Source organism: Lates calcarifer, linkage group LG15, assembly GCF_001640805.2.
Source record: "Lates calcarifer isolate ASB-BC8 linkage group LG15, TLL_Latcal_v3, whole genome shotgun sequence".
NCBI classification, from domain to species: Eukaryota; Metazoa; Chordata; class Actinopteri; family Centropomidae; genus Lates; species Lates calcarifer.
In genome coordinates this window covers 30,410,083-30,435,757 of record NC_066847.1, presented here as the reverse complement: position 1 = coordinate 30,435,757, position 25,675 = coordinate 30,410,083, and the positions used below count along the sequence as shown (strand labels likewise).

Genomic DNA, 25,675 nt, shown 5'->3' with positions numbered 1-25,675 from the left:
TTCAAATTACTCACTGAGGGGTTATTTGAGGGGTCAAGGTGGGTTTGTTATTTGCAATGTTGAGTCCTAGGTACGTAGTCCTGAACTTTCACTTGTCACTTCCACTGTGATAAATGCTTTTGCCTGCATTATTATTCTGTAATTTGAGAGGAACAGTGCAGGAGAGTGCAAATGTTCACATTTAGTTGCCCTTGATGTATCCTGACACTCACTCAGTAAACACTCACAGTGGCATCAGAATAAAGCAGTTTGAGTCGGAAATTTTCATGTAATATAACTTAACAAAAAGATGTTTCACATCTAGAAAATGAGACACATGAAATGACATGTAAATTTACTGTCAGGGCTAACTAAGGAAGTCATTTGTCATCAGACAACACTTGGAACGCAGAAAGGGAACAGCTTGTGGCAACACCCTGTGCTGAACTTCACAGAGAGCCAACAATAAAAGAGGGGGTAAAACAGCAAGGTGAAATTTCACAATTTCAGTAAAAAAAAAAAAAGATGCAGCTCAGCGTATATAAAAAAGGTATCTTTCTTACAATTATAGAGTCAGGTGTGTCAATAGAGTATAAATCTTTGCTGTGGAGTCAGTGTGTTCATCTGTAAGCTCTTCACAAGCAGAGGTCAATAAATGTGAAACTGACCGAGTAAAAGAAGTTGTCTGAGGTACAATTCTGTTTAAATCACAAGGGAAAGCCAAGGTTATTTCTTTAGATATGAGGCTTTTTTTCCTCACAAAGCTAGATAGGTACGCAGACCCCATTCCATATTAAATTAGTGTTCCTCTTACTTTTCCTTAAGGATCTGAGTGCTTCTTTAACCACTACCTTCAGATTTATGTTGTGACCCAATACTAAAGAAAATTATACTTAAGGAACTGTACAGAAGTAGCATCATCAATTTATCAAATAACAAATAGTGAAAGTGTTAATTATGCAGAATGGACCCTTGCGGTGTTCTCCTATATTCTTATTAGATACATTTAAGCAGCATTTTAATATTGAAGTTTCTTGAAGTGGGGCCACTTTTAACTACCACCAGCTAGGTAGTTTAATCTATAAAAATAATATACTAACTAGTAACTGAAGTTGTCTAATAAATGTATTGAAGTGAATAGTATAATATTTCCCTCTGAAATGTAGTGGAGTTGAAGTTTAAGATAGAATATAATGGAAATATAAAAGTAAGTAGTGATGTACAAGAACCTCAAAATTGTATTTAAGTAGAACACTTCACTTATTTATTCCTCTAAGTTTGTTTTTGTCAATTATCAGAGAATGTTACCTTTTCAAGTCTTTAAAAATTATTCAAAACACTCCTGGAGGTTTCTGGGAGAATAAACCCATTATTTCTCTTGTTTGTCTAATGAATTGATCACCCTCACAGTTTGGCATCTGTGAGATTTCCCAGAGCATCTTTTGCTAATTTTTGGCTTTCAGGCTCCTGTATGTGATGCCACCAGCACTTCACACACCACATCAATGTGAAGCACCAAAAACCAGTGAGAGCCATGACACCATTAACTAAACAGGTTATAGAGTCTACCATCACCCATTTTAGAGGTTACCAAGCCTGAGACCAAGATGGGACATCAAGGTGCTCCATGCACTTATCTGGGGAGTCCCTTTTCTGCAAGGGTAAGGCAAATGGCTGAGTCTTTGGTGGCATTCAACTTCTTGACCTTTGCGCCTTTAAGCGGCTTTGCTACTTCACCGCACTCTGATCAAAGTTAATAAGTGCTTCATATGTTAATGAAAATTGGTACTCCTCTTTGTGTTCCTACAGCTTTTTAATACCTATTATAGACTGAAACTTTTAATGGAGGTTTTAGGTCCCCCTGACAAGCCCATTTCAGAGAGTGACTACACAGATACAAGGCTAAGCTAAGACCAGAGAGTCACTGCTCAGTGGAGGAACCTTACACGGGAGACCGTATTCTCCGGGAAGCAGCAGAAGATAAAGGCCATGGGATGAGTGGCTGCTTTAAAACCCACGTTCAAGTCCGCACAGGGCTAATTACAGCACGCCATCACATTTGAGAGGGTTTAGTTAATCAAGGGGGCTCTCTTTTTCCTCCTATAGTCGAGGAATAACACACTTAAACCATTTAATGCCGCCAGGATTGCGTCCTGTTTAATTCACGGCAGTTTCACATAAGTGGGGTAAATTTAAGCCACTCCGACATTAGTTTTAAATAGATCTAATTGAGGAAGGGATCATGGGGAAAATGACTACACCTGATGATTGCACACAACTTGCCACAAGGAAAAAGGAAATTTGGATAGTACATCATGTGGGTCTTAGGAGGCAATGGGAGACTTAGCTACTGTAAGCTTAGATAGCAGAGTAATAAAAAAAATCTGACTTAGCTTGTGTATGACAAGAAACAGATTACTAGTGTCCCCTAAAAGTAGTATTTGACATGTGGGATTGCTATTTAGTGTTGACTTTATTCATAAACACAGGGAATGGAAAGGAGATTTGAGGCCCAGTTCCTCACATGGTTTTATCCAAAACAATACAAATATCAAACGGCTCTGACAGGGTTCTTTGAAGATTTTCAGAAGTTGTACTTTTTTTTCTCCTTGCTGTAACCACCAGTGTGTACTGCACCATCTATTTCATTGCTACTGGGTTATTACAAGACCATACATTGTACTTTGAAGTTTGAGTAAGGACACATTACGAAGGAGACAAAGGGTAAAGCAAACGAGGCGTCGCTGGTAATTGCAATTTCTGAACAATTGTGCCGTTCAACTTTTTCCAGAGAACAAAAGGAAAACATTATTGATACGATTACTGGGGCATAGCCTACCTGAAACATGAAAGATTTATTTTTCTTCAATAATGTAATCCCACGAGGCACATCAGTTTAGAAGTGTGAAGAAATTCTAAACAATTTTCTCTTTGAAAGGCGAAAGAAGAGGCAGACATTCAAAGCATAGGTTCTTCATTAAAAAGTCAAATTTATGGCATCCGTGTGCCGGTACGAGTGGGGACACCTGGGGTAGTGAAAGCCATGCAACCGGGGGGTAGGAAGAGGTGGGGGTGAGTGGGGGAGTTAGGGGAAGGGAGGCGGGACAAGTCTGTCATCTTCACACTGTAACCTGGAGCAGACCACAAATTAGCTCCTGTGATGGCAAGGTGTGACCGAAATGAAACAAACATACAAAGAAGCAATCTAATTGAATTGGAGTTCAAAGAGGACTCGGGCGCATTTGGCGATGCTTTATAGTGCTGGACCTCCGAGCAGTAGCAGGTGCTGCTGAGTGTTCACAGAGCTTTAGCGCTGGCTCAAAGGGAAGTGCTACGCTCTCCAGTGCATTGGTGTACCGTAGCACACCTTCACAGCACTATCACAGAGGGAGAGCCAGTGTTGCCGATGCCATCTCTCTCTCAGATCAAACCACTGCTCTTGGGTGGATTGCTGGGATCAAATATCAAAATGGATAGTTTCAACTCAAGGCAGTGATGCAGGAGAAAATCTCATACGGATACAAGTTCTGCCAGGTTTGATTTGAACATGTTGAGGAATTTTATTAGACGCCATTGGCAGGAGTTTAACTTATTTTTGATGCTTGGCACGAGGGTTGCTTAACATATTGTCTCATATTAGGTATTAAAAAGAGCACTGTACGCTGCTTGTGGAAAACGGCTTCTGGAGTTTCAGTGTAGTTTAAGTAGATGATCCTCACCTTTGTTGCAGAAGTACTCCATGTCTTCGCAGCTCATGTTCTCAGTCTCAAACTCGGCAGTGAAGTTCTCCTCCACCGAGAACTCGTCTTTGGCTAAGAGCTCGTTCTCTTCGGAGACACACTCCTCCTCCTCTTCCTCCAGGCCATCCTCCAAGGGACCTGAGGGAACACACACACACACATGCACACACATATACATACACAGACACACGCATACACACACACAATGGGGATGTTCAGCAGTTTCATCACATCCTTCAGGGTTTCATGAAAAAAGCTTCAGTCTCTCCTTGTTTCTTTTATTGTGATACTACAAATGCAGATGCTATTCAATGCACAACACAGTACCGTGCTGTCTATACACTCCATGTTGAGACATTCAATACAGACGAATATAAAGCCATGTCAATAAATATATTATTTTACCCTAATATTTCACAAAAGTCCTTCCATTAAAGCTATTGAAAAAGTCCCTTTGAGAATGCGTGCTTTCTGAGAAACAAGCTGACATGCAGCCAAGGTGAGCGTTGATGTTAATCCTGCTACCTGCAAAACAAAACCACAGATGGAGGGAGGGGAAAAAAAAAAGTTCCTTTCCAGACTTTTCATACAGGCATTGGCATGGGAGGAGGAAAGAAAATACTTTTATTAATTTGTTAGCCTTATCACAGGGTACAATGTTGATTTTCCATTTACATTCCATGCCTCCGGGTAATACACCAGTGCAATCTTAAAGGAGACACTTTTCCGTGTGATTAATTTTTCCCCCCTCTGTGCAATATTATTTCTTTAAATCTAAATGATTTCAGAGTTTTGCTTGTAGCTGTACATCTCTTTTGGTATTTGCATATTACCATTTTGCTTCAATCAAGGGCGTTGATGGAATTACTGTACTGCTACCTGAATTGTATTAGCTCTGAAAAACATCTCACCCGGCATTTGAATGTTATTAAGATAATGTGCATCTTGCACACCTCTCTTTCCCACCAAAACATGTCTCCAATGTCAGCACATGAATTAGCATAGCAAAGACGTGACGGAACACTTCAAGTTTAAGGTTAGTTTATATTTGAAATAACACACTCCAAGCTAAAAACCTGCATTGTTTTCATGTGTGCCGTGTTTAAACTGAATAATCATATCAAAAGTGTTGCCATCACTGCCTGCTAGATGTGGATGCTGTCTCTGTCTGTCACACGTGAGCTATGTTGCAGGCTCCTGCGCATCATCCCGGAGCTCAAACAGAGTACGCTGATATCCTCTCGACACCTTTCAGTGTGTTTGTTCTATTGTAGAGGGAGTGAGCCCCTCAGCTTTAATAAAGCAGTAATTTCAGTTCAGAAAGTGGGGCTGGTGTGCCTCTCCTGTTTCTCTTTCTTCCCACACCGAGCCTCATAAAAGACCCCCCTGATGTCCACAAACTGCATGCTCTTTTCATTAGTCTTATAAATTACTCCTTTGTAGAAGCCTACATCTGCAGGAGCCCCGGACATGAAAAGAATTAGCACACAGATCTCTAATAGACACTGCGGAGGCAGAGTGCTGCTTTTAAATTAGGATACAGTTTTATGATCTTATCTGATGCCTTCTGCTGATTCGCTGAGGAGTGAAGTGAAGCGTGAAGTGACTCGATGAGTCTACCATCGCTTAAGATGATACCGAGAGATAAATATCGCAGTATCAAGGGGAGATTGTATGACTGGCGTTAAAAGCTCCTGCCAAGGCAATTGAAGACAGTGTGAAAAGAAAGCGGGGAAATACATTTCTATACACACACTCTGTACACATTCCATTACACAGCTGAATAAGAACTGTGTGTACAACTAAACGATTCTTCCTCTGTTGCCGGCAAATACAGCAGCACTATTGCACCATAGAAAATAGACCTACAGTGTTGCGCGATAATAAGGGTAAAGGGAGATTAAAGATAAACTTCATGGTCAATAAGACACAGAGATTAGGCAGATAAGATGAGATAGAACTGAGGTTTAATAGACTCAGAATAAGGGCATCTCACTTCCCCACTCTAACAGATAGTAACTAAATGGAGCATTTTCAAACTGATAGAGATACTGGAGGCCTTACTGAATATGGAAAAATGAAATACTCTACCAAGTCAGAGACATTAAAGGGGGTCTGATGGCTACTTCTTGGGGACTGCGTAGATTACTAAAGTTTGTTCGCATTCTCACATGTTTAGTTTATTATACAGTATTCATTGCATGGAGAGACCTGAAATTATTTCAGAGACAGCAATGATAAGAATAATGACTTTCTAAACGACTAGCACCACACTCCTAACTCATTTTCTGATAGTGGCGTTCCTGCTATATTTAGTTGTGTACTGTTTAAAATCCTGTCACATTCACTGTGTGACCCGCGCTTGTTGGTGCATTTCTATAGGGTCTGCTGACGAATTGGGCCAGAGGAATGTCTGCTGCTTCACCCTCTTATCAAGCCTCCTCTGGAGTTTAGATGGCCAATGACACCGCGGAGAGAGCGTCTGCATTGCACTTCACCACAGAGCAGTCCACTTTAAATGGCTGCACTCATTACAACAGACACAAAAATCTGTAAAACCAAGGAATTTTAAATGGGAGGTGATCTTGGAAGTGACAACATAGCGTAAACAGTGATTTGGAAAGCTACTTGGAAATCTTTTGGGAATCTATGTGGTGTTTTCAACCAACTGCATCTGTTTTGTTCTGGCAATGTAATCTGAGAAGACTGCTCTGCTCCAAGTGGGTGTCTCAAACTTTTATAGTGTTTACAGAAGGAAAAAGAAGCCACCATCAGCTGGTGATTTCTTTCTATTTTTCTGAAATCCTCTTCCAAAACAAATCAGTGTTGTTAGATTTTAAAAACCACACAAAGACAGAATAATTCAGTCTTGAACTGAAAGAAATTAATCAGCCTAATTAATGCTTGATTTCATTTATCAAGTAAAAACATTCAGTGGTTTCAGCCATTCAATGATCACGATTAATTTAGAATTGAACATCTTTAAGTTTCGTTCAGACAAAACATGCAAGTCAACTCATGTTCTAAGGACTTGTGACAGGAATTTTTTATTTGCCCATCACTGGATGGGCAGCTCTCAACCTGGAGGTTTAAAATCTGAGGGGTCAAAAGATAGTCAAGGGTGTAAGAATAAAAACAAAATAATAATAATAGTAATAATCAATAAATAAATATAAATGAAATACAAAAAAATACACACACTTATGTTTCATCACACTTTTCTTGTTTGCTTTTTTCTGGTGAAACCCTGGATACTTTTACTGAAAGTCATGTATGAAAAAGAAAATCACTCTTTGATTAAATTGCTCATGTTCTTCATTAAGGCCAGAACCTGTGATGAGAGGACAAAAGAAGACTTTGCTTCATTTCTCAGAGGTCACAAGCCAAAAAGGTTGGGAACCACTCAACTAAACAATTAATCAGTTAATCATGAAAAAAGTAATCATTACATTAATAAAGAGAATAATCAGTGGTTGCAGCCACTACAGTAATTATCTGTAACCTTAGGCCTGACTGCTCAGACAGTCGAGTGCTAATTCATGAGCTGTACTTTCTAGGCTTGGTTCGCCCAAATCATCCCAGCACAAAGACTGATATCTGCTCATTTTCATGAGTGTGTTTTAGGAAACTGCACCCTGTCTGAACTTCCTTTCAATCAGGGTCAGTGTCCAGGTATCCCTGCACCCCCACAGCCTTGTCATCCACTCCCTCTGCCCTGAACTGTATCATCCACATTCATCAGACTCTTCCTCTGCTGACTAGAGAGAGAAATCTCATCCCTGTTCAAACAGTCATGCAGCAGGAGTAGCAGGCAGGGGCAGCCAATGCTAATAGAGACATTGGTAGCTGAATGCAGGCTTGATCACAGTGGCTCTTTTGTTCATGGCATGGCCTCTGTCTGATAGGGATCGGCCATGCGGAGTGGAGCTCCGGAGAGGGATATGGTAATGCCCCCACTGAGTCTATAAAATGGGGTGATACTCTGAGACCATATGACGGACAGAGGATTAATGAGTCACAGAGGAAGGGGAGCAGGGAAGAGAGGGGTACGGACAGAGGTGGTGGAATAAGCATATCTTTCAGGAAAACACACAAGTCTGTGCCTCAGTGGACTAAAACAGAAAATGGAAAAACACACAGATGTGCCAACCTTACCTCGGAAACTCACTGTAAAAAAAAGAAGAGCTCTAAACAAATGTGTGTATGTGCAAAACTGTATGAGTGACTGCTAATTTCATGGCATGCTTTTTCAGCCTGTCCGCAATGTGGGGAGCTTGTGGCCGGGCTGTGATAGCGATACCTCACATTATCAGCAGGCTCCACAGTGTGATGTGTGGATCACAAACCCAGCCTCCTCTATAGCTCCCTAATTAGAGGTGAGGTAATTGAATCTGACAGAACAAAGCAGCAGATCTCTATAAGCATGGAAATCATTTTTGCTCCCACCTATACAGTTTTTCATCCAAAAGGTCCATTGAAAATGAGTCCAAGCTGGCCTGGGGATAAAACGTAGCACCTGAGACTAAACATGAATACATAATGCAGCCCTAAAATCCAACAGGGCCACAACGCTCAACCTCTGCCAACTCTGCTCCCTGTGACTGGCCCTTTGTGCCAACACTGATACTGGGGCTTCCTCACTTCCAGGTGAACACACACATGCTCTGCAGGACTCTTCAAACTTCTGCGGGGGCGGAAATATAGAAATACAGACTTTGTCTCAAGTTGCAAGTAGCTCTACGCTGTGAGCAAGGTAGGCTTAGATACACATTCATATGTTTACCCCCACAGCTGGAGACAAAAAATATGGTTGAACACTTGCTCTCTGACAACAAAGTGTGAAAACAGAAAAAAAGAAAAAATCATCCCATCTTGCAGAAAGGGTTGGGAAGTGTGAGAGAGAAGAGAAAGAGAGGGAGGAGAAAGTGGAGAGAGGCGAGGAGAGACTGGGGGCCATACTCTCTCCTTAGCTCTAATGACCTTTGGGAAGCAGAGGGCTCCCTCAGCCTTAGAGGAGACTTAGTGTATATGTTACAGGGCTCAAGCCTCTAATTTAATCCTTGATCACTGTAATGAAATAGATACCATTTACGCAACTCTTAATAGCTTAATATGCTACAGGAACCCTCAAAGGAATTTTTCATTTCAAACATCTTTTTTCATACTGCGTAAATGTTACAAAAAAAGAGCCTTTTTCCAAGTTGTACACTGTGATCAAACTAAATGTGGAGCTAATGCTGTAACACAAGTCAAAAGTAAATTACCATTTGTATATTGTCTGTGAATGGCTGCTTGTGTGTAAATGTGTGTGCGCGCTGGGAGGAGCGTGGAACAGCTTCAGTGGAGACTGATGTGTTCTCAGAGCCGCAGTCTGTGACCAAGTATAAGCAATGGTATTGTTTAACTTGATTTTCCGGTTGCTAAGCAATGTAATTCTCATGATTAGAAATGGCTGCCTTCCTAAATTTGGGCACTTACAATCAACAGTCAACAAACTGCTTGAAAACTCAGCACCAACGCTCGTCTGGAAATTGTGGTGAAAAAAAAAAGAGGGAGGGCGGGTTCATCGGGGAGGATGAATAAATGTATTCACATCCTTGTAAAACACACACAGGAACACACAATCTCTTCTGTGAGGCTGCAGCACCAGAGATGACAAGGTATCTAAATGCGATCTGATGACATCATGCATTTAGATGGCCCACTAAGTTTACATTACTGTACGTTTATGCTTCATGCAGTAAGAAAGAGACACACCCATCGACTGGGAAAAAGTATCACTATCACTGTCTGCAGAGCTGCTGAAAATGCTACCCAGATGCAGAATAATGTTATGATTTATTTTTGTTCACATTTTCAAATGCTGTTAACATAATTCTGTAGAGTATCTTACTCCAATCAGACACAACGTTGGATCCCAGCATGTTTGCAGAGTTGCTAAGTTCTGTGTTGTTGCGCCCAGTGTTTCTGTCTGGACTGTTGAAGGGGAATAACACACTCTTACTTCTTTATCCAATGAATTTGAATTGGAATGGCATGAAAACATGCTGGCATTTGACTATGCCATTAAAATGCTGGAGGCACCTCTGAGCATGCCCGAGGGCTTCAGCAGATGCCAGCCAGTTTCTCTGTGGAGTTAGCTGGGTCCTGCTTCACTCTACTGCCTCTACTTGTCTCTCTGGAGTTTACTGACACACACACACACATACACGTCCAAGTGGACACTGGTACAGCGTTTGGTCCATAAAAGTCACAAAGCTTGTCCTCCAAGTAATATGGGCTTAGCTAATGCCTCTCTTGCAGAGTAACATTTGCTTTGCAGGGGCAACAGACAGATTAAAATGCTGTTAAAATGGTTGGTATGCTGCTTTTAGGTCCTTCCTGTCACACATTTGCTTCTCCTCTGGCTGAATGATTTATTAGTGTCATTCTGTTACTTCTAAGGAAATAAAAGTTAACCATGTGCCTGTACACCGGATGTGACAGCTGAAACAAAGCAGGTAAAATATGTGTGGTCTTAATTACTGGTTTATAAGCAAGCTTTTCACTTGAACGTTCACTTTTAATGAAGCCATTGAGTGAGGCTCCTCCAGGGAGCTATCATGGTTAAGTGGGGGCATCCATCTTCAGCCATTGGCTTGTCTGCAGACGAGTGGAGGCTCTGTCTACAGCACGCTCACCTCATATTGGCTCACTTTATCTCCACTAAGTAAAAAGTCTGTTGGAAGGTGCTAACACTGGCAAGAAAAGACTTTTCTCCACCAGCTCTGATGAGGCTGAGGGAGTTTTCATCCTGTAGAGGCAGCAGGCACTTCACTGTGTCTAAGTAAGTGCTTAATAAGATGCTGCTGTTTAACCTGAAAAGCATCACATTCATCACATTCAGTGGCCTCAGTGTGGTGGTTAAAATAGCAGTATTGTGATTGCTAAAACTGCCTCTGCAACAAATAGCTTTTAGTCGGGCGTCATTTCAAAGAATTTAATGGGGAGCCTTCAGAAAAAGAAAAATGATTACTGTATCAAATAATGTAGATAAAACAATATTTTCCCATCAAGGAATTTCTATGAAATGGATATATCTAAGATGTCAATTTCATTCCAGTATTGTGAGGGATGGGGGGTTCCTTTTGCAATAAATTCTTCATTAATTCAATTCTAATTTGCCTCTGGTTCCTATTTCTACTATTGATAGTTCCACTTCTTAATACCTCGGATAAGGGGGAGAAAATCATTGCAATAACTCAGTGGAGACTGTGAGCAGCAGATATGATCTAAATATTACCAATGCCAAAAGAAGTGTGAAGTCTGATGAACATTTCAAAAGAACAATTCTTTATGGATCAGCTAAATCTTTTCCACTTTTTAATTAAAAGTAAAGAAAATAGAAGTTAATTATCCTGTAAAGATTAGCTGGTGGGCATCTTTCTGTAAATTAGTTCTAATTAAAAGGAAATTGTCAAATGACATTCAAAGCACTGTCCTTTAAAACACAGACTGAGATGGGCTTTTTTTTCCCTCCTCCTCCCTCCTCTTCCCCCCTCAGCCTCCCTCCTAATTCTTGATCTGGCCATGTGAAGCTTCTTGCTGGAAGATTAGGATTCTGCCAGTGCTTCAGACAGCACACACACACACACACACACACACACACACACACACTCCATGCTCCCTGGATAGCAGGCCTCTAGCACACTGTGAAATACTGCTGCATCAATGGGGAGCTATAGTGGCTGCTGCAGATAAATACTCCTCATTGATAAATGATTGCACTGATTAGCTGCTTGGAACTGGACTAAAACTCTTATATCAGGCTGATATTGGCTTTTTATGAAATATCAGATACTGGTCATGTGCTCTGATCCAGTGTAAAAACTGGGAAAACCAGCAATTTTACTCAACGGTTTTATAGATTCTGTCTTAAATTTGTACAGCTCTCTATATGGTTGAGTAGGGGGATACTTCAACTCATAAAAACTGGCTACTCTAAAACAATTTGATTACTTTGTCCATCTTTATAGACTTTTACTGCTGTACTAATGATAAAAATGTGGGAGAATATTAAAAACTGTGGCATACAATAGTTATATTTTAAGATATTAAACAGAGACAGAAGATTTTGGCAATGGCATCATTGATATTAATTGACTTCAGCTGAGGATTTTTTCAATTAACATAAGAAAATAGTAAAATATACTCATCAAAAGATTCCATAGACCAAGATAAAGTCTTCTTCATTTTGTATGACCAACAGTCCAAAGCCCAAAGATATTTAATTTACTGTAAAGTAAGACAAGTGAGGGCAGCAAATCTCACATTTCTCTCATCTCACAGGCTTTAACTGGAAAATGTGCAAAATTTTGTTTGAAAAATAACTTAAAACCACTGACTGACCATCAAAATAGTTGCATTCATTTTCTGTCAATTGACTAACTAATCAAATGCAGCTCTGATGTCATTATCAAGCCTTTAAAGATATTATTAGTGAAACCCGTTTGCATGATGCTTCCTTTCCCCTGAAACAAAAGAACACAAACCTATGAACACACGCAATGCTTAAGCAAACCTCCACTATCATCACTTCACAAATAAATGATGAATCAGACTGTCTTCTTATGTGTGTACTATAGCTTTCATCTGATTTCATGTGGATTTCATCATTCATTGTCTGGGCTCTGCTGTTGCTCCCATCCACTCGCATTGTATCAAACCAGATTCCAGCAGTATAGTCTGACAGAAGAGAGAGGAAAACAGCGCTGAAGCCCCTCCATCTGTTCCGGCTAATGATGATGCTCTCCCTGGCCTGGAGCAGAACTGTGTGAGGGAGATTTACACCCATAATACCCCTGGGGCTCAGGAGCTGCACCGTGCTCCAAAACACCGTCACTCCATCACTTTCTATATGATAGCTGGCAGAGCAGGTAACAATGGACCAGCAACAATGTCTTTTTGTATTACTGACAAGTGCCTTATTTGGTTGACATAACCTGCCTCGGTGTCTGAGGAGTGGCACTGAGCACACAGGAAAATGGATGACAGCTACACCATTGAGACATTGTGCAGTTGCAACAATCATACCAGACTATGTTTTTTAAAAAATACCCAGCAGTGTGTGTGATATGAGGCAGACGAGAGCAGCGGTGACTGTGGGAGAGGTGGCTGTCTTTGCGATACACTAATTGGAATGATGGCAGGAGGGGAAATCAGACATCACAGTGAGCTAAACTGAACAGAGCTGCCTTTTTCCATTTACCCCATTATAAAGGTTTATAAGTTGTAATTGTCCTTCAATTTGGGAGCTTTAGACCCAATATAAAGCTCTGTGTGGGACTAGCCTTGACATCTATCTCCTCAAACAAGTGAGTTAAATGGTGAGAGGCAGAAGGAAAGACTATGTAAGTGTGTGTTTATGTGTTTGTGCGCGTGTGTGTGTGTGTGTATGAGAGAGAGAGAGAGAGAGAGAGACTAATGCAGGGGGGTGGGGTTGGGGGTGGGGGGTAGAGAGCTCCACTCCTCAGGGATTGAGTGTTCACACACAGTAAATGGAAGTGGCACAGCTCTGACCTTTGAGCCGCAGCATACGAGTAAAGTGAAGGCACTGTCAAAATATTGCTTCAGAAATGACAATCCACCTCGCCAGTCCCAAGTCTTGACATGGCAGGCAAGTGGAGAGCCGTAACCTGCTGATCCCAACATTACAAATGAGGGGATTATCATGACAACAAACCGCAGCTCGACACACTGCATACCCTAAAGATATTCTGGCATTGCCCCTTATTATCAGCAATGTCCCACACAGATAGCCAGCGATGACACTTGGGAGCAGGAACCCAAAATCGTAAGGAACAGGAGTCGTTATGTGTCAGAATCCCAAATAAAATTTCAAATCAGGTTTATAAAGTAACTCCTTCCTATCAGCATCAACCTTGCTGTTAGGATAATACACTTACACAGTTTCACAGTTACAACTTAGGATTTGGCAGTTGAGCAGCTTCTTTGCGTCTTCATTTACACCCATGTAATACTCAAGTCCACAGAGAATAACTCAATCGTAAAGAATACCAAAATATCACAAGCAAATTACTAGTGCTCTGAGAGGAAGCTTGGGAGGAACAAAGACAGGCAGCCATAATTATATCTTGGCGTGTATGGCATGTCAATCGGCCACCTTCGTTCTGGAGGGCATTCCCCTGGGCCCCTCAGGCATCAAAATGATGTCCAAATTATTTTGTGCTCTATTGCAGCATGAGCGATTATCATATTTACTGGTGGTGCATTATGACAACATTGATGTTTACACCTGTCTCTGTGAGAAGGCAAGGTTTACACTCTGTAATTTAGCAAATGTACAGTATGCATATGAGCTTGTTGGCAGGGATTTAAATTAGGTCAGAAATGGAATATATCAATAGCAACCCATATGTGCATCTTTCTTTTTCTTTTTTTTCCCTCCCCTCCCCAGCCTTCTTTGCTCAGAAGCTTGGCGATGAAGCAGCTTGACGACTGCAGAAGTGTGATATGTGCAAATCACATTTGCAGATGAGCTTGAAACTCCTTTTAATATTCAGATATCAGACATCCCGCACTGAGAAGCCCGCTAAGACATGATTCGGGGGAGAAAAGCAAGATCCGCGTCATTAAGGGAATCGTTAGAGGCTCGGTTTACATTTTACATATTTCACAAAAATGTACAACCAAGTAAAAACATCACCAGTTATCTGTGATAACAATGCAAATTTTTGTCAGAGAGCGCATGAAGATTCTGTCAAAATCCAAAGTCGCTCAGGTCTTTCTTTTCTCTTTTTTTTCCTCCCTGGCTTAACACCCTCAGCTTATTGGCGCTTTGATTTCTTTCATATTTTTTCCCTGAGAAGTCACACAGGCTTGTGGAGTCAAAGACGGTGAAAGGTATGTTTGCCACGAGGCACGGGAACACGTGTCCCCATAGCCTGCCAATAGCTCATCAAACACACAGGCCTGTGGATGGATGCAAGCCCGGCTGGCGTTTAGGACGTCTAAACAGCATCCGTTCTGCCACACACACCATCCCTGACTCCTGTTTACTCTCTTCAGTCAGAGCCACAAAGAACAGCCCTATTTCCTGACCATTTTCTGCACATAAATGCAGTATGATGACAACAACGCCACCACAAGGTAGCATTTTTTTCCCTTATACCTGCTCCTTTGTGGTGTACAGTAGCGCTCTGACAATAATTTTTGAAGCTTTACAGCCTCAACTTTTTCATTGGATGACAGAACATAGCCCCTGCAATTTCCCCCTACCTCCTTCATTTCCCCGTGTCTTAGCCCTGCACCAAATTTGTCTCTGTGCCATTTTAATTACAGCCAAGGCAATCTTTATGGTGGTATTCTGCGAGAACACCAATCTGCAAAAAAGGTGATAAGTAGAGCCGCCACCCAGCTTTGGTATCAGTAATAAACAGACACTTAATTGAATAATTTGACCTAAGAGGCTGATCCTGGGAAATAGCATGTTGGAAAAATTATTTTGAATATTGAAGACAGTTCAGTGTTTTGCATGACGCCTGCAGTAGGAGAACACACAGTGGATTTGGCTGGTTGCCCGCCAACTCGCCAATGTGGGCCATGGTGAGTCTTTACAGAACAGATAAGTGAGCCTTTGGTATCCTGGAAGCACTCAGATGTGTGTGCGTGTGTGTGTCTGTGTGAGTGTGTGTCTCTGTGTGTGTGCATGTGTGCCTTGAATGGGGAGTGACATATGTATGCACGAGTCTGTGTGCAGGCGCGTGTGTGTATGTGTCCGATATGTGCAAAGGGGGGGAGGGTGAGGAGTGTGAAGTGTGCCCACTCGAGGTCCATCTCCAGCTAGCGGCCACATGGGCACATCCCCCTATGTCCCTCTATCCCAGACCCACACACACATGAAAACACACACACACACACACACAGCAGCTTTCCGCAGAGCCTTAGAGACAATGACTCGCGGCCCCTTCCTGTTTAAGGATAGCTGTCAGAGGATGATGGCTCCGATTCAACACTGCAGCAGGTTTGCACAGAGCTCCCTGATAAAACGGAAAAAAGCAAAAGCCTCCACTCTCCCCTCTCTCTCTCTTTTTCTCTGTCTCTTTCTTTCTCTCACTCTCTCCATCACTCTCCCTCTCCCTCCACAGTTCAACACTGATTTGACTGCTAGCATAATTTTGCAGAGGAGACTATTTGCAGATGCAGCAGAGTTATCAATCCGAACAGACACACAATCCGGGTCCAATGTCACTTCTCCTCATTATGTTAATGGTTAATACATGCAAATGAAAACATTCTGGCAATTTGATTTCTTTGAAGATAGTTTGCATATTGTCTTAGCCATAATGATGGTACACTTTCTCCCCAGCTTCGATTTATGCAAGGCTAGTTAGTTCATTTTTATCAGCTCTGAGTTCATTTCTAGGGCTACTGGAATGTGTTTTCCCCTTCCCCTCACTATTTAACTAATTAGGATTCAGGTACCATAAGCAGATTTTTCACGCTATTGGTGTTTTTCTTAATTAAGAAACAAATGAATTCTCCCCAGCAAAATAGATGGAACAACGGGATAGGGTGCCAGGGGCCAGATGCGGCGCTTCTTAATTAGAAGTCACTCCATTGTCTGAGGTTTTTTAATGAAGCTCCAATCTAAATGGATATCAAAAAAGCTTCTAGTGAAGAAAAAAAAACACACACACACCGGCCATTTAAAATAATAAGGAAATAAAGATAATGAAAGACAAAAGATATGTACTGGCAGCCCCGGCTCACACCTCCAGTTCAGTGCATGCAGTGCTCTCGTCACCTCTGGATGAGCCCTATTAAAACAGCTCGATCCCTCGTCTGCCCCTGCCTGCCTGCAGCCATGTCTAATGTTCTGCCAAGCCAACAGTGAAACACTCTCTTTTCAACTTCTCATCAAAGGTGGAAGTTTCATTACCCCGTGGATGCTTATCAACTAACTATTTCTGAAAACTGTTGCAGCTGTCAACTTCCTGTTTTGGCTTGAATAACAGTGGAGGCTAGCAGAATCCATGCTCATCATATCAATGTCATTTGTGATAGGCTGATGTTTTGTGCAGGGGAGGCCAACGCAAAATTTCCAATTAGCTGGAACAAATTGTCACCTGAACACAATATGGAAGATAGAAATGGTGGTGTGCAATTAGATTTGAGCACCTGGGATGTATATACGCTGTAAAAACTGTGCTGATGGAACAAAAGAAAAGTTTTTGTTCTGAAGTTAATTTGTAATCTTTTTTTTTTCCTGTGAAGCTAAATCATCTCGGTCAGCCTCGGTGATGCTGCTGTGCTGGTGACTGAAGGCGATAACATCGGGGCTGTTTTTGACTGAAATAAAACCCGTGGCATGCCCATATGTGCTGCCAACCCCATCAGTTCTTCTTCAGACGGCATGGCTTAGGAGCTCCCAGAGGATGGGCCAGTGCCCACTGATACGGGCCCAGCAACCGTCTTGTCCAGGCCAAGTATCCCTGCGCCCAGGGGCTGTGCCATCAATGCCATGACTTGTGCCAGACTGGATCCCACCCAGCAATCCATTTCAAAGGCTTTTTTTTTTTTTACGGATCAGGTATGCAGTGTGATTTTCCTTTCCCTTTGTAATGTGCCGTGTCAAAGGCGAGCTAGGCTGACTTTAAAGTCATATACTAGTTTTTGCTGCCTTTCATTTGGGAAGGAGACATAATTGATTTCTGACTTTCCAAATGTCAAGTTGGAAGAGATTAGAAAAAAGAGCAATGTCCTAAAAATCAATCAGCAATATGGACATGTTGATTTGGATGGTATTTAGTGTTTTGGGCTAATATTTATAAATAACTTATTAATGAGTTGTGAGAAAATGCTGAAGTATCTATATCATCTAAATAATTTTGAGGGGAATTAGATTTTTATGGTGTGACACCTTCTTGAGCAACAAATTCAGTAACAGCTACATATAATATTTGTGTCTTAACAAGCCAAAAAAAGAATTAACAGCTCATCACTTCATCACTTACTCATGCAAAATATTTGAGTGAAATACAATATACTGATTAATTCCTCCAGGTTCATGGAGTGAAAAACAGATTTTTTTTTTTTTTAAGAAGTAACTTTCTTAATAAAAAGTCACATTTTTAAACACCTCCATTTATCCACAAATTACCATAATCCTCTGGATGTTCACTCATGTGCTCTCTCTCATTTAGAGCATTACTTGTTTATTTATATCTGTGAATGAGATTAGAGGGGAAGATTACTTAGCGCAGACACATGAATAGCGATCAAAGACTGGAGGATAATGTAAGTCTTTCAGTGATTGCTCAGCTCTTTTCAAATCTACCGGTGGCGTATTAGAACAATACAAGTGGCTGTGCTCCATATAGTGTGACAACAATAATACAAAATCCTCAGGGAGTGAACCGCATGTAAACACTCCAGATCAACACACAGTACACTGGCACAAAGTGTCCTCTAATGCAGCAAAAATTAGCTTTGATCCTGACGAGGGCACGGCAAAGTAGCAATCAGTTCAGTGAAATGACATCACTTGTCGAACATACTGTATGTAAATGCAGTTTGAGAAAAGGCCTGGTGCCGTATCTGTACAAAGCAATATGTTTTACAGCCCAAACTGTTTCTGGGAGCTCAGCTGGGGAACATCAGCCACGGGTAAACAAGCAGCATTATGTCCTTTTGATTATTCTAAACAAAAACGTGAACACAAATATGACACTCTCTCATCCAGATGATTTATGAAGAATGTTCTGACAGCTGAATTGTCTTTTTTTTTCCCTGTGCTGCACACATTTGGAGGAAGCACTGGTCCAGCCAATTATTGGTGGTAGGACAGAGATACCTGTAACTCAGATATACATGACAAATGAAGAAGGGACAGCACAGCAAAACACCAACAAAATGAATCTTAAAAATGCACACATGTACGCAGTCACAAAAAAAAGAGCCAACAGTGTCAGTTTGCAGTTTTGACAAACAAACTTTGCAAGCAGAATTTATTTGTAGCTGCAAATGAAGGGACGGATCTGAGGACCAGTTGGCTAATTATTTATCCTGCTGGCTTTATGGCTCTCATTAATTTCCCCCTTCTCTCTCTTTACCTTCCATTGAAAGTCTGAAGTCAACCTGCATCTGGTGCTGATAACGCTGGGGTCTCAGCAGCCTCCCAGCCTCCCCTCTAACCCACCCACATGCACCTCCACGAGTGAAAAGAAGCAGCTTTCATACACACCCACTGGATAATGCCATTAGAATTAGCACTCCGTGCCTCAAATCCACAAAGATGTGCTCACTCAAGTAGGAAAACATCAGAGTACAGTATTCTGGGGAAGGCTTGAGTTGCATCTCTTTATTCAGTGGGTTAATGACAAGAATCTTGTATGTCACAGGGCAAGGAAGGTACTACAGAGAAGCAGTACAGGATGGGAGGATTAGAAGGATGAACTGAGCTGAGCTACGACTCTTGTAACGTCTTGAGCAGTGACTAAAATATTTCCATAGCACCAAGTATCAAAAATTGGCACTGAATGCTTGGTAAAATTCTTACTTATTCCTTGATCAGATTTTCCCTTTTTAAATAAGGAATTTTGCTAACGTAAAGCAGCCATTTACAAAGGCTACGTTCTTTGACAGCCACTAATGCAAAATTAAAAACTGATACGTTTGGAATATTTGACTTGATTTAATACACACGAAAAAAGAAGTCTTAAATGGTATAAAAAGAATATTGGTACTTGTATAGAACAATTGTCTAGACTTTTAAAAAAGAAGTTAAAAAGAAAACAAATTAAGGGGTAATTAATGAGGTAAGTTGGATTTTGGATTAGTGAAGTGGGTTGCCTGAATTTGTCTGGCACTGGTGGCACCTTTCCCCTCTTCTTTCTCTCAGACTCTCTCTCTGATGGTCTCCCTCTACTTCACCCTCTGTCACTTGTTTAGGATTGGGGGGTTGACTGAGATTGGCCCATTCTTGATGCTTTGGTGCGATCGCACCCCAGCAGGTCTGAGCTGAGGCTATCTGCCACTCCCTAATGGCCCAATCTGGCTTCCTGCAACCCTCCACCCTCTGTGTCCAACTTCCCCATCACTGCCCACCTCCTCCTCCACCTGGAGCTGTCCATCACGTTCAACCCCACGACAACAATGAGCTCCAACCCCTCACATGCAAGGACCTCATTGTTAATCCAAAGACGAACCAAACGCCCAATTTGAGCAATTCCTTCCCAGGAGTGAACTGATAGAGACTCCACACTGGTCACACTTTCAAACGCGACAGAGAGACACAGTGGGCGAGAATTGCTGAAAAGCAAATATTGTCGGCTTATGCTGACTTCAAACAGCAGTCAGATGGCAGAGACTACCTAGGCAGTAAAGAAGCTGCATTACACACAACACAAGAGAAAGGGCCTAAAGAACTCTTGGTGATTCCTTTCATGTTTGTCTTTACAGGGAATCCAGAGCATTTATTTCTCTTCTTCTATGCAAAGGAAAGTAAACATGGCACCCTCTGCAGGCTCATGAAATTGAACAGTTCTGAGCATAATGGCCAGTCCTTTCTTTCTTGTGTTTTAGTATTAGATGTGTTAGCTCTACGGCAGTTTTGGCATATTCTATATTTTTTTTAACGCTTCAAAGATGAATTTGCATTTACTTCATGATCCGTATTTCATGCTAAATCTGTCACCATTCATGTGCCAGTCCAGTAAACTCTGTTTGAAGTTTTCAGTCCTGAACTTTTGCTCAAATGGTTCAGCTAGACGCATGTGCAGGTCAGTGAATCAATGAACACACACATGCAAACGCAAACACACAAACTTACTGGGAAAGAAAACTTAACCCAGTTAAGTTTTGTTTCACTCTCCACAGTGCCCCGGTGATGCTCTCTTGCAGTCTTATTGGACTATCAGTGCGCGGGTCATGGGCCTGGCCAGTCAAGATAAAAGAAACCCTGATGAAATGAACCATGTGGGAGCAGAGAGGGCTGCTCTCTACTGATGGAAGAAACCCATTCACTCTGAGAGGTGAGACTGTAACAGTGTCGTATTGACCTGAGTGACCTGACTGACTGCTTGAACTCCACAACACTCTGCTTAAAGAGGAGGGGACAGACAATAGGGTTCTGCTGATGTAGGTGTTTTGCAGCCAAAACAGATAATTAGACAATAGTTTGTGAATGTTATACATTTTAATATCAATTATATAAATATTTAAATTTCTTTCTTTGTACATTAATAACATTATATCTTACCATCTAAATAACTACATAAATTGGGACTTTTACTTATACTTTACCTACTATTATTAACACTATTACTGTTTTCAAAACATATCAAATTTAAGGTGTAAAACATGATATATTCTTATAGATTTATTTACCTAATACTGTACAATGCTATGGTAATTATGTCTTATTTGACCCAGTGATGGGGTCCTACATAAATATGAAATGTATTCCCTGACTGAACACACTTGTATATTAGTCTGACAGTTGCTCAAAAGCTTGAATGATTGATGGACTCATTGACTGGGCCCATTCATTCAGCCATTCCTGTATTTAGCATTCACGAGCCACTGTACTCACTCAGCACAAAAGAAACAGCTCCCTGCATCTTTCCTGTCTCTGGCAGTGGCATTTTAAATATTCAGACTCTGACAAAGTTGGAGACTGACAACAATAAGGGCATTTTTCAATATTCCACGGCATTTGATTGAGCAGATGACACAAATCGTTATTTACCACTTTCAGATCAGAGACATGCACTGTATCGCTATCATTGAGCTGGTCAATATACATCATTTCGCCCCAAAGGATTACACCTCTTATCTGAAATGATATTCAATAAAGTATGACCGCAGAAATACAGAGTGGAGTGTTCTTGCTTGGATCTGGCTTATGCTGTGAAAAAAATAACACTTTATTGGAATTAAGATCCAAGTCAAGATTACCTGAGGAAACAGCAGTTAGATTTCTGTTCCAGTGCCATGTCCTACACTTTATTCTCTGCTGCTTGGAGACTAGACCACAGTGTACTGTTCCTCACAAGCCATGGGGGTGTAATAGGATGCCTTTGTGAAATATATAGAGACGACCCAGCACCTTCCACAGATCATAGCATGAGCTAGGTTTGGTGAGCCTAGCTGGAGATTCTGTGTGTGTGAGTGTGAAGCAGGGACAGGGAAACTGCTGTGTGTGCCTGACTAATATGGCCTTGCTAAAATGCCCCACAGTCCAAAAAGTCAGTAAGGCAACAGCAAAACTTTCCCCAGGTCCCTCTCTGATGCTCCACAACCGTAAAATCATCAAGGTATACGGGATGATATCGCTCACTCATTTGTGCTGCCTAATTAGCTGCTGCAACTTCCCTCCTCACTGCTGCGCCATCCATTCACAGCTTCTAGCAAAGCAACCACCATTAACTATAGTGGGATGAAGTGAACTCCACTGCTGCCACAAAGTTAAACTTTACTGAATGTGGTCTGGAACAGTAGCTAGGTGGTATCTTCTTAAACAAAGTCATCTTTTTATGGTTTAAACTCAACAGCTGTCATTAGATTCTCCCTCTACATGTTGTATATAGAGTGGGTTTCAAAGTTAAATGTTCGTCCATACTGAAATAACTCCTGTCACTATACATTCACTTTTCATTTTTTGCTTTATTTTTCCCTGACATCAAATCCCCCACACACACACACACACACAGCCCCCATACACCCGCCCCAGCCCCAGCCCTGCACTGTATAGCTTTTCTTTCCTTGTCGGGAATTTGATAAAGGCTTTAGTGAGTGTGGTTAGAGCACTTGGGCTGAGGATCTGATGAGAAGTGTGGGGTCTGTCACACACAAACACACACACTGTAAGTACATTCTAATTAGCTGATGTATGCAGGACCTCATCCATGTTGGAGGGGTATCAAAAAGCAATCAACGCCCCATCCCTGATGAGCTCAGAGAGACACAGAGATTCACATTGTCTATGGAAAGATGATGCGTGGCTGGACCTCGACTCGGCTTTCCAAACCACCATAATGCCATGCAATCACAAGACATTATGCACAGATCTGAACTCCAAAGCCACAGGATAGAAAAAAAAAGTAAAGGGAATATTGAGTTCATAATTCAAAAGCCTGATTATGATGGCCGCTCTTGTGAAAAGCTGCTGTGGAGAGCCAGAAGTGGGAGAATTGGCCTGCGAGTGCCACAAAATCAGTTTATAAATGCAGAGGAGAAACATGTTTAAAAAACTGTCATGATCAAGAGCAATACAGTGCAGATAGCAGAGAAATCAGCAGAGTTAAGGATGACAACTCGTTGCCATGGAAAACTGAAAAAATTAAGTCAGCAGCGAGTATATGAGGAGAATTTATGAAAGTGAATCTTCTCTGTGGAGGGAAATCAAATAGAAATACAATATCAACCACAGCAGAACTCTACCTTATCAGCATGAAATGGTGAAAAAAAAAAAAGAAATATCCTAAACATATGATCTAGGATTTTGTCACCCATTCATAATCTAATTTGACCTAAGGCCATACAGCCGATTCGTTTCAGTAAAGACCATAGGTGTTTTAGCTGCAGGCTCCAACAGAGAGAGGCATGTGTGTCACACAAAGACCATCGGTTAGCGACGTACCGAAAGGGACTCTGTATCACCATCTTATCTTCAAAGGACTGGGCAGGGGCTCAGGGGAGCTGTGCCACCGCCTCGCCTCCACACAGACACACACAGAGGGGGGATTTGGACCTGCAAGCAGGAACCAGAGATCTCTCGGCCGGCACCCAGGCCTGGACCCTCCTCCAACTCGCCCGCGGAGAACAGGCAGGGTTCCTGCACACGCGGCACGACATCAGTGAGCTGATCCCCCCACCACTACCACCACCACCACCCTCCTCCTCCTCCTCTCTCTCTCCTCCCCTGCAAACCCTCTCTGCCGACTGCCTGCCCATTCGCTTCCTGGCCTCAGCTTGACGGAGGGGATGGGATCTGAACTCAACTTAGACACAGAGTTTCCACATTTCACAGATGGCTGGGAGAGGCTTTGCATGGAGGTGAGGAAACAGAGAGAGAGAAAATAGAGAGAGAGAAAGAGAGAGAGAGAGAGAGGGAGCCTCATCGCCGGCGGGGGCCGATTTCACACCGCGGTAGAGTGCGCTAAAGCAGGCCGCCGTTAATCCACTCACTGAGGGGAAGGCCTGGAGCTATTCCGCCGCCCGACCGCCATCTCCCTCCACAAAGCCATAAATGGTGCATTATACAACTGGGCTTCAGAGACACTGCTGATATGCTGATAGGTGGCGGACAAAGACCAAAGCAACCACAGGAGCGGAGCCACATACAGGACTGAGGGCCTTAGTGCAGGAGCAGAACAGCACACATGTATTCAGGCATGATCTCTCAAACGCTGTACCTGCTGAGGTGTGGACTGTTAGAGTGCTATATCTGCACTTTTGATCAGAGTTAGTTCAACCTCTGGATTCGGTTTCGAGACAGAGATGGACATGCACTAACACTCCCTCTTCTTCTGCTCTACAACAAAATAGCTTTTTTTCTCTTTCTCCCTACTGTGAATTCGTATCTATAAAGTTACCAAAAGTCTTGAAGATGAGTCTTTGAACTTATGAAAGGCAATCATTTTGAATGAAAGGAGACAGGAAATATATAAACATGGGGGAATTTAAATAAATTGCCACAAAGAAAATCACGGAAAGGGCAGTGAATTATGTAACGATAAGACAGCCACCAGCCTAAGCCACAAAATGGGATGTTTTACATGAAACGAACAGCGGTCTAGATTAGAGAGCCATCCTGTTTAGACATGAAGCCAATTGAGTTGATATCACATGTAGAGAAAATTTGAAAGATAAGTGGGAACTATGAGAATTGTTATAATCCAACTGTAACAAAAAGCTGAAGTATATTGGCTTTTCCCCCCAAGAAGCACTGCACGATAAACATCTTTGATGAAAGAAGTTCATTACTTGTGCACTGCAATGTAACATGCTGTATTATGAGTCTATGCCAACCTACAGCGAGGCAGTCTCTAAATGAAGCCTCAGGCATTTAATGGACATCATTAGGTGAAAACATATAAGAGATAATTATGGTAATTACAAATCCCTTTTATTCGCCCTGAGTCTTTGACAAGAAGGTTGTCATATCAACCACTTCAAACAAACAAAGAGTTGTTGTCTCTTTCCCTAAATGATGTCCGGTTTCATTTGGATGAGAATTGTCTTCGGATTATCCTTTTTATTGTTTGGTTAGTGGCTCTGAATGGAGGCTACATTTCTTTCAATGAAAACTTGATTAAAACAAGTGATTCACAATAGTAGAATTTGACTTGCATTTGCATAGCCACTTCATTACAAGTGAGACCTTGATCTTGAAAGCAGCCCCATACAAAGCTAATGGACATGTCTGTTATGTCTATTAGAGATGGACCCTCAGAGGAACCAAGGCCTTCTATTTAATATTATCACTATGGGCACCCAAGGCCCATCTTATTAAATTTCAGCTCCACACCAATAGCTAAAGGAACAAAATGACAAACACTGGCAATATTACAGCTGGTTCTGTTATATATATATATATATATATATGTGTGTGTGTGTGTGTGTGTGTGTGTGTGTGTGTGTGTGTGTGTATGTATCTTCCAAGAGATTGCTTTGGTTAAACCTAATCTGAGTTTTACCAGGGGGTCAAACCTAGAGCAACCCTTGTCACTTCATCTTAGTGATACACGATCTAAGCAGCAAGGACAGATAAAATGTTGTATGGAACATCTTTATGGAGAGACTGAGAGCAAGAGGCAAATCGTGAAAGACTTGGGTGTTTATTTACAATATGCATCCAATCATCCTTTGTCACTGTTCCATGTTCGTCTTTTTCCGAAACCACAGAGAGACACTCGCTGGAGATTCCATTTTTGGCCTCCTTGCTACACAAA

General features: G+C 41.7%; 1 protein-coding gene across 2 annotated transcripts in view; it reads right to left on the bottom strand.

Annotated features, from left to right (window-relative positions):
* zfpm2a (zinc finger protein, FOG family member 2a) overlaps nucleotides 1-25,675 on the bottom strand; it is a 115,907-nt gene that overhangs the window by 80,378 nt on the left and 9,854 nt on the right. For both annotated transcript variants that reach the window (XM_018682468.2, XM_018682476.2), the window contains one exon: nucleotides 3,699-3,857. In XM_018682468.2, the coding sequence (XP_018537984.1) occupies nucleotides 3,699-3,857 (159 nt within the window). The remainder of the gene's footprint in view (nucleotides 1-3,698; nucleotides 3,858-25,675) is intronic.